Source organism: Falco punctatus (genome assembly GCF_963210335.1).
Source record: "Falco punctatus genome assembly, chromosome: 4".
NCBI lineage: Eukaryota > Metazoa > Chordata > Aves > Falconiformes > Falconidae > Falco > Falco punctatus.
The window spans coordinates 54161993-54171930 of record NC_137583.1 but is presented as its reverse complement, the minus strand read 5'-3'; the positions used below and the strand labels follow the sequence as shown (position 1 = coordinate 54171930).

The window sequence follows — 9938 nt, the reverse complement described above, 5'->3', positions numbered from 1 at the left end:
GCCTTGGTTGGGCACCTCGTGGGTCTTCTCCTGCGCTGGTGAAGCCCAGTGCCCATGGGCAGAGCTTGTCCCAGTGTCGGAGGTGTGGGACCCTGCAAGGCGCCCCCCTGGCCAGCTGCTCCAGCTTTGCCCCCTCGGTCCCCAGCATGCAGGGTCTGGGGGGACGCAGCTCCTGGCCGGACAGGGGGGCACTGGGATGCTAAACCCCTTCTTCCCTGCTGGCATTGGGGAGATCCCAGCAGAGCTGGGGGCAAATAATGAACCCTACTTTATTTTTTTGGGGGGGTGGGGTGGGTGGGGGGGTGGGATCGGGGGGTGGCTGTAAACCACATATCACATCCTGGGGCCTGAGGGGGTTTCGGGGTGCCACCCATCAGCACCCCCCTTGTAAAACCAAATGTACCTTAACACCCCCCTCACCCCAGGGGTCCCCATTTCCTCCCCACAGCAGGACAGCGCTCCAGAAATAAATAATAAAAGCGACGCTGCCCCACGACACCCCAGACTGGGGGGGTTACGCCCCCAAAAGCCTCCCTGCTTTTTTCTTGATTTATATGGGAGGTGGGTGGGGGTGAAGCCCTCCCCGTGCCTCAGTTTCCCCCAGGGGGGTGCAGAGGATGCTCCCGGGGGATGCTGCACCGCAGAGGCAGGTGTGAGGCGGGGAGGGGGTGCGGGGTGGGGGCGGGGGGAGGGGGGCGGGGGGGGTCGCGCGCGGGGCGGGCCGCGCGTGGGCGGTGTGGCGGCGGGTGCCTGTCCCTTTAACGGGGCAGCCGCGGCCCCATCTGATGCGGCGGCTCCAATCAGCGGCCCCGGGGCTCTTGGCAGCCGGAGCCGCCGCCGCTCCGCATTCCTCCGTCTTCCTAAAAGGGGCTAACATGGCGATGGGCAGGATGAGGTGAAGAAGAGAAGGAGAAGAGGAGGAAAAAAAAAAAGGAAAAAAAAAAGGAAAAAAAAGGAGAAAAAAAAAAAGAAAAAAAGGGGGAGAGGAAAAAAGGAGGAGGAAAAAAAGAAGGAAAAGAGGGACAGGGGATGCAAGCAGGGCTGGCAGCAGCGGCGCGGTAATTTCCCCCCCCCACCTCCTCCAAAAAAAAAAAAAAAAAAAAAAAGCAGCAAAAAAAGCCAGCCAAAAAAAAAAAAAAAAAGGAAAAAAAAAAGCAACCAACCCAGCAAACCACCCAACCCAACATTTCTTTTTTTTTCATGGAGAGCAAAAACCCCAGGCAAGCGGAGGAGGACCGGGACTCCTTTGCGCGGAGACCTTTGCATCAAAATGGTAGAGCTTGCAACCCCCCCTTTTCCTTTTCTCTTCTTTTTTATTTTCCCCTTCCCCTTCTCTCCTCCTCCCCCCCCCCCGGGGCTTTGCTGACTTTGCAGGGGCCTCCGAAACTTGCCCGAATCCTGGCGGGGGCGGGGGGTGGCGGCGGGGGGGTCGCATGGCCGACCCAGGCGTGCTCCGTGCACCGGGGAGGCGGGGGGGGGGGGCAGCGCAGCCCACCCGGGCAGCCGCTTTGGCTTGGTGGGGGGCGTGCGTGGGGCCCCCTTGTGCAAAGGGGAGAGGTTCTGCCTTTGGTAAAATGGCATTAAAAATGCCCCCCCCCCCCGGGTTGGTTTTGCGGAGGGGGGGGCTGGGCTCGCCCGCCTCCTGGGCTGCCTTGAAGGGGCGATGGTGCTGCTGAAGGGGGTGGGGGGGTGGGGGTGCAGCCCACCGCTGCGCTCCCGTCTGGGGGTCGCGACGATTATTGGGGGGGGGAAACTTTTGGAGCCGCCTGGTCGCCCAGGCCGGAGGCTTTGCCGGCCTTGCAGGAGCGCAGCGGCAGCTCCGCGCTCCCTCGGCCCGCGCCGCGTTCCCCGGATGGCTCCTGCATCCTGCCAGTTCCGGCCCCGCCGGCTCTGCCGTACCCCCTTTCCCGGGGGATGCGGGGATGCGGGCTCGGCCGGCGGCCGGAGCGATGCCCGTGCCCAGGGCGCAGCATCCCGCCCGCCGCCGGTGGTGGTGGTGGGGAGTTCCGTGCATGGCCTTAAAAAAAAAAAAATATTAGTATTAGTATTAGTATTAATCGCACTACTGATGACGGAGGGGGCTGGCTGCCTCGCGGCGGGGCTCTGGCCCGCAGCAGTGACCTATTTTAGGGGCCGGCGGACTTTTGGGGGCCTGAGTTTGACTTGCAGAGAGCAGGCCTGAGCTGGGAAGATGCACGGGCCATCTCATGGGATGCTCCGTGCCAAAAGACCCTGGTTCCCGCTACCCCGGTGTCCTTCATGCCCCAAAGTGCGGGGCTGTGATTGCCCCGCTGATGGCTCCATGCCCGGAATGACGCCCCGGGAGGCGTTGGAGCGGCTTTTTGGAAAGGGGAAGAAAGTGCAAGCTTGGAAAAATAAAGGAACGACGCTGATCCGGCGCCTGAGATGATGGCTGGGGTGCCGGGATGGGGCTGGGCACCCCTCGGTAGCGGTACCGGGGGTAGCGGGGCTCAGGGTGGGCTGATGCTGGCCGGCCGCCCTTGGCCTGCGAAATTCCTGCTGGTGTTGGCTCGCTGCTGGAGCCACCCCGGCATCCTCTCCGGAGGGAGATGCTGGGGCTCTGGGGTGGCTTTGGGGAGCGTTTCATGCCCTGAGGTGGGGATGGAGATGCCCGGAGCCCACCCGAGCGAGCAGCCCGATGAGGAAGAAGGGGAAAAGTTGGGAATTAAACCTTTCCTCCACACGTGGTCTCAGCAAGAACCAGAGGAAAATTTGCTTTCCGGAGCAAAAATCCTCCTTGGAAAGATATTAAGGGATATATTTTTTAATTATTATTTTTATTTATTTATTTATTTTTCTGGATCTGGGGTGCAGCCTTGCTGGTGCAGATGTTTCAGCTTTTCCCTGTGGATGCCAGCTGGGCTGACACTGCGCTGGGGGCTTTGCCGGGGTGGCCGGAGGGTCCCCTTTGCCGCCCGCTTGGCTTCGCGGCGGAGCTTTGTTCTCCCCGCGAGGAATTAACGGTGCGTTAGGTTATTACCAAGCAAATGCCGGAGTCGCGTGAGATAAATGGCCTTGTATTTCTGTCTGGTGTCTGGAGGAGAGGCATGTCACCCCCTCCATAAAAATAACCCGCTGCTGCCTTTGGAGGTGTCGTCTTTGTAAAAGGGAGGGAGAAACAGGAGGTTGCCGGCGAGTCAATTAAATATTGGTTATTTTTAAGATGCAGATTTTTCTGTTGAAGGAAAAATAGGGGAAAACCTTTTGCGGATGAACTGAATGTGTCAAAACATCAGAGGGTCTTTGAAGGTTTCGGGGGAATTGCTGATTTCCCCATGCTCCCTCCTCGCTCGGGCTGGAGGAGAAAACCGCGGGCTCTCGTGCGCTGCCGCATTTAAGCCTTTTTAGATGGGGACGTGGCGGTGGCCCTGACAAAGTGCTCTCCGGGAAAAGCAGGAGCTGAAGTTTTTATTTTGCTGCCACGTTTGCGTGGCCCCAAAAAAGGGGATCTCTAGGTCCCCTGTGTGGTTTGCAGCCTGGACGTCCCACGGGTTCTGTGGTCCCTGGAAGGCTGGAGGAGCAGATGCCGGTGGGGAGGATGAGCTTGGGATCAGGCTCTGTGCCACCTGCCCCTGATTTTTCCTCTTGTTTTTAAAGGAAACACATTATGTTGTGTTGCTGGAGCGGTATTTGCAGTGCAGGGCTGGCCCTGTCGGGTTTCCCATGTGGGGACACCTGAGGGCTTGTCCCTGTGTCCTTCAGGGCCTCTGTCCCCTCGGTGCCAACCTCGGTGCTTCGGCTGCCTCTCCCGATGGTGAACCCTGGGATGACTTTGGATATGGGGAGAGACTGACCGTGGCGGTACAGATGTGATGGGTAGAGCATTTAACAACAGTAAATTATCTTTTATTATTATTATTTTTAGGATTACATCTTTTCCCCGGAGCCAGGGCTGTGTGAGTTAAAAGCCCTGCTCCCCGAGCTGCTGAATTTGCTGGACAGCCGTGATTTAAAAAAAAGCCATTTTAATGCACGTTCATAAAAATGTTGAATTCTTGGGCAGGAAGGATGGACGGACCAGAGAAACATGGCTGGTGCTTCCCAAAGAGGTGCGGTCAAGGTTGGGTTTAGCGTGGAGCTGGAGCTGGGGTCAGTGCCAGGGTTTGGAGAGGATGCTCCAGGATGGAAAGCTTTGCCCGGGATGCTGGGAGAGGCTCAGCCCTGGGCCTTTCTGGCATGGCAGGTTGTGGTCTTGAGTTGGGTTAGAAAATGCCATGGTTTTAGGGTCTGATGAGAGCCGGGTGTGGAACTAAACCTTGGAGGTTCCCACCTTGGAAGGTCACGGTGACTTCCCTAGGGATGGGCACCGTGGTGCTGGGCAGGGAGATGCTGCTGGCTAGTGCCAGCATAATTCAGCAGCACGTGGCAGGAGGCTTTGTGCATCCATGCACCTTGCTTTCCGGGCATCTCGGCTTCTCCTCAGCCATTGTGTGGCATCGGGGCTGGCTTGGGGACATGATGGCTTCAGGCTGCGCACAAGCAGCACAGTGGCTGCCCCACTGCACCTGTCCACGCTCCCTGCACTGAATTTGGGGTTCCTGGAGGTCCTATGAGTTACGGGGAGCTCAGTGCACTGCCTGCCCCGCTGCATCCATCCCCTTCCGTGGCGGCCCTGGGGACACCCATAGGGTCCTGACGGGATGATGCTCGCCTCCTCCCTGGCCTCTCGTGGCTCACGCCGGGCTGGGCAGCAGTCCGGGGCTGGCCCCTGGCGCAGCCGCTTGGCCGACAGCCCGGCTGGGGAGGTCAGCGTTGGGTTTTGTCCTCGTTTCCTCCCTCGATCTTTCCTCCGCTTGTTTTTCTCAGGCAGGGGAGGGAGGGGGGACAGTGGCTTTGCACGTGTGTGTGTCCCCCCTCAGGCTCTTCCACCCCAGCAGTGACTCTGTGGGAGGTCCTGCATCACCCGGACAGGAGGGCAGCATCCTGCCCAGCTGCCTGCTCCCGTGCCAGGGTGGTGGCTTGGGGACATCTCCATCAGCTGGGTGTCACTGGCTGTGCCAGGTGCTGGCAGGGAACCCGTGGCCTGGCTGCCCTGGCTGTATTTGGCATTTGCCAGGAGGATGCCAGCTCTGCCGAAATCCTGTAGCATCCATTTGGGGTTTAATGCCCGATCTCGCTACTACGGGCTTGGCACAGAGCTCAGCAGAGCTTTGCACCGCGTGTTGGGTCTGGCTGAGCTGCACCCAAAGGAACGGCTTTTGGCCGTGACAGAGGGGACAGGGGCAGATGGATGGGTGCGTCCACCCCAGTTTCGGTGCCTCCAGTCTCTTGCCGGAGCAGAGGGACTGGAACTTGTCCTGGGCTGAAAATAATGCAGCGCTGGGCTGGAGCCTCAGTATTTTTGCAGTAGGGAGGCTGTGTTTGCACAGGGGACAGTGCTCGCCTTCGCACGTGTCAGGGTGGACACTGAGGGTACTGAGCCGCTCTCAGGGCATGGCAGTGGAGGGCACTGTCACCCTTGGTGGGTGTCCCCGATGCCATGGCATGGTGGTGGTGGCATCCCCCAGGAGCAGCTTTGCAGTGTTGCCTCACTGGACCAGTTTGGGGATGGGGGGGGTGACGGTAAGGTTGGCCTCTCCATCCGTCCTTGCAAAGTGTCATTGTGGCTTTGCAGCTCTGTGCGTGGAAGAAAAGGAGAAGGATGCCCAGAGCGGCTGGTGGGGTTAAAAAAATGAAAAAAATATAAAGTAAATAAGCAAGCAAGCAGCCATTAACACTCTGCGGGCTGTGCTGCTGTAAGCCAGCGCCTGCTCCCAATGGGATGAAGCCTCATGTTGCTCATCCCACCCCATCCCCCTGCTCTCCCTAAGCCACAGGCAGCCGTGGCGGCGCTTACAAGAAAAGCCCGAATGAACCTTTTCCCTGTTTGTAGAGGTGACTCCTCAGCTGCAGAGGGATGAGGATGGGGGAAGGATTTGTCCCTGTTCCCTCGCACTGAGGCTGGTCCCGCTGGGCCTGGCGCTGCTGCCGGCTTCCCAGGCTGCTCCCTGGAAAAGCATCTTTGAGCCGAAGCCTGTAAACGCTGGATGCTATTAAAAACAAAAACAACCAAAAGGGAAAAAAACCCAAACAAAAAACCAACCCTGGGAAGCATCTGCCTGTCCCCCAGCCAGGCTGAATGCTCTTCTTCACTTGCACAGAGGCTGGAGGTGTTTTTGGGGGTTCCCGGCACCCCGGGGTGGGTGGGACAGGCTCTGGGAGCATTGCTGAGCCCCTTCCCCTTGCTTCCTCTTCCAGATGCCTGGATATGGCTCTATTTTGGGCAGCCTCAAGCCTTTTAGACAGCACATACGGAAAAAATCGCCGCATTAGACGGTGTGACCACCAGCCTAAGGGACGTGGCCATCTGTGGCCTCCAGAGCTGGGATGGGACCATGGTGGCGAGTGCCCAGTCCAGCCCCGGCAGCATCCCAGTGGGCAGGATGCTGGCGGTGGGTGCTTGGGGCCATGTCGGCCGGCGCCTCGCCAGGCGGGGCTGCAGCTGAGCTATTGTTTTCCTTTCCTGCTTGTTTTTCCGGACAACCCTCCCCTAATTAAATAAAAACACCCGTCGGAGAAGTGAACAAACCCCACCCCCGGCAAGGTCGGTGCCACGGGAGGGCAAAGCACCAGCGGGAGAGGTCCCTGGGGAAGGAGGCGATGGGCGAGCGGAGCGGCGAAGGTAGGCAATAGGCGACAGAAGGGCACGTTGGGATGTGGTTTACCCCACTGCCAGGTTTCCATGCATGGCCATGGTCCAAAAATGGGTGGTTTTGGTGATGTATGGGATGTGTACTGTCCAGGCAGCGCTGCAGGTTCTGGCGCGGCTTCATCTTGGTGCATCCTGGTTTCAGAAGTTGTGGGAAGGCGCAAGCATCATGTTATTCTTAAAAAAACATCTCTATAGCCTCAAAACTACAGAGAAAAGGCTGAAGGTTTCATCCAAGGGTCTTGAAAGCAGAGGGCAGGTTGTAGGGGGCTGGGGATTAAAACTGGAAGCGTGGGTATCTTTGGGATTTCTAATGATATGCCTTTGTATCATTTGAATTAATCTGTAAAAATAGGGGGGTTTAACATTATTTCATTCTTTAACAGAAGTCAAGTTTTGGCATTAGATAGTTTCAACCAAGCTCTTTCACACTGAAATGCAGCAGTGTTCAAAGCGAGGATAGGACATGGGGGTTTGGGGTATTTTTTCGAGGAGCAAGTGCTAACGTCGTACTCAGTGACTAATTAAAGCAGTTTTCCTGAATGCAGCTTCTTACTGAATGTAAGAAAATGTTTTGGTGGTTGCAGGTGATACGGAAAAGCAGATTGCTGTTTTTCATGGGAGTTTTGGGGGTGACAAATTTGAAGGGAATCCCCACGTTTTGTGCCGAATGGAAACTGGTTCGCGGGCAGCTGGTCCCACTGCTCCGCCCGGTGTGGAGCGGGCGCTGGGGCCACCTGAATGTGCTTTTTGTGCCCCACAAACCCCATCCTTGTGCTCACACAGGAGAGATACTCATGGTCCTCTGCTCCAGTGATGAGGGTGATAGACGTGGCTATAAATAAATAAATAAATGGAGAGTCCGGTGAATGTCAGAGATGGTCTTCTGGGGGTCTGCAGATTTGATTTTAAATATGTTGAGGGTGAGCCGACCTGCTGGTCCTCGGATTGTTTTATTGCTGCAGGAGCATTCAGGGATCCAGCTCTTTAATACCTGCTAAGATAAACAGCATTTTGTCTTAGTACATTGAGTTAAATCCAGCAGCAGCCCCCATTCCAGGGAGGTGACCGGGTCTTGGCGGGGCTTTTCAGGGAAACTGAGGCATGCAGGGGGATACGGGTGGAAGGGGAGCAAGGCTGTGCTTGGGCTCCATCTCCTATAGCAGGATTTTTGGTGGCTTTGTCGGGGAGAGGCTGCCCTGGGCCAGCAAGCATCAACATCTTCTTCAGCCATCATTCCCATATTGCTCTTACCTCTTCCTTGCATCCCCTGCTGTCAGGGCTCCGCCAACCCGCATCCCTCTGTCCCCCAGTCACCCCCAGCATCCTCCCCATCCTCTGGCCTCCCTCCCACCCTGTTGGCCGTTTTGGGATGGGGCTTTGGCAAGGGTGCTTGAAAACACTCTTAAAATAGAGCTGGAGGGCAGTGTCAGGCGGGGAGGGCTGTCTGGAGGCACCGCCGTCCCGTCGGGGTGGGGACTTTGCAGCCACGCTGCTTTCGAATAATTTTTACAGGTTGTTATTTTTTTTCCAACACTGACGATGCGAGGGCCCTGCGTGGAGGTTGGCGGTACATGGTGGGGGCTGGTGGTGTAGGGTTCGCTCAGGTTTGGTGCACCCAGTGAGCACCCCAAGTCCAGACTCAGGATGGAATTGGGCTGGGTGACCTGCTCCTGCCATGCCATGGTGGGCTGCTGGTGGGACAAAACCAACCCGGAGGGCCAAGGTGGTGATGGTGGAAAAGGGCAAAACTTATGTGTTTTTTTTTTTTTTTAATTAAGTAATTTTTAATATATTATTTTTGGAGTCTGTATTTTTTTTATTTATATATTTAAAACATTTGTGTTTTCCCAGGGGAAGGGTGATGGATTTAACCGTCCCATTAATCCCGATTAATTGGCCTTCTCCACTGCAGTGGAGTGGCAGGGATGGGAGCTGCCAGAGGGGTGTTTTGGGGCGAGCTGGGGTCTTTCCTGGGATCTCACCCCGGCAGGCGCCTCTTGCCTTGGCTGGGGCTCCAGCTCCAGGCGAGCTCACGAAAAGCATCTGATAGCAATAAAGAGCAAAAACCTCCCACTGACAAGCCCGGGCTGAAGTCACTGACGGGACGCGGCCAAGACACGCATTGTCCTTGCCGCTGCTGGGACTGATTAGAACTGCCTGGCAAGCCCCGGCACTGGGTGAGAGATCAGCCCCTTTTTGCCAAAAAACCTTGATCCAGAGAAAAAAAAAAAAAATCAGCTTTTTTTTTTTTTTCCAGGCTGGGCTGTGCAGAGGTGATGCCGCCCGCTGGACCCAATTCCTCCTGTTTTGCACCCGCTTCTCCATGGCTGTGGCCGCGCCGAGCTTGGGCATCCTCTGTGGGGAGTGAGGTGGGATGGATCCCAGGAGCAAAAACCTGAATTTCATTTTTTTCCCCTTTTTTTTTCATAGTGAAAACAAAGCAGGAGAGTCCCTGGCAAACAGCAAACCGCTCTGCTGAAAGCTTGCTGTCTCTTAAGCGTTCGATTTTTATTATATTGTTATTTATTTTCTGTGCATCTTGTGGGGGGGGGCTGAGCCATCCAAGTTCCTCTTGTCGAAATGTCCTTGGCAGTCACGAGGCTTAGAGAGTGGGGGGGTAGGTGGATATTCCAGCTGGGATGCAGCATTTTGTAATAAATGTGTATATAAAGAGTGTTTAATTATTTATATATTTATGCATTTGTGTATATATATGAAGAGATTAACTATATATAAATGAATATATGAAATACAAAAGTTATAGAAATCTATATAGAGAAACTTGCATAAAAATATATATGGGAATAGATATAAACCCCTCTCCTTTACGACCTCTTTACCCCGCTGCAGGCTGAAGAGCCAAGGGCTTGGGGAGGAGCTGGTTTGTCCCTGTTTTCCCCAGGTGCGAATGTTTGCTGGGGCTTTCTGGGGCCACATGAAACTGAGGACCCTGTTGGTTGGGCGGGTTGGTTTCAGAGCAGAAATTCAGTGAAAATGAAAAATTTTGGCAGGGAGGGGGAAAGGGTTTTTTTGCTTGTTGAGAAAACAGAGAAGAAAACACCCTTTTTTATTATTTAAGCATTTTTGTCTGTGTGTGCCTTTGCCTTTGGCTCACAAAAAAAAAAAAAAAAAAAAAAAAAGACAAATAGAATGTGTCTTGCTGGAATTCGTGTGTTGATCAAGAGTTGTCTTTTGTCCCAGAAAAAAATGGGAGTTGAGAAACTCT

At 55.4% G+C, this 9938-nt stretch overlaps 1 protein-coding gene across 3 annotated transcripts in view; it reads left to right on the top strand.

Annotated features, from left to right (window-relative positions):
• The first annotated feature begins 902 nt into the window (after window positions 1-902).
• ZBTB47 (zinc finger and BTB domain containing 47) overlaps window positions 903-9938 on the top strand; it is a 23598-nt gene continuing 14562 nt past the window's right edge. Inside the window, exons 1-2 of one of the 3 annotated variants that reach the window (XM_080387693.1) lie at window positions 903-1273; window positions 9563-9614. Coding sequence is in view for 1 of the 3 variants with exons in the window: in XM_080387691.1 (XP_080243817.1) it covers window positions 1271-1273 (3 nt within the window). In the remaining 2 variants the exon portion in view is untranslated. Of the gene's footprint in view, window positions 1274-9562; window positions 9615-9938 lie in introns of those variants that run through there. The other 2 variants (XM_080387691.1, XM_080387692.1) reach the window with 2 other exon arrangements.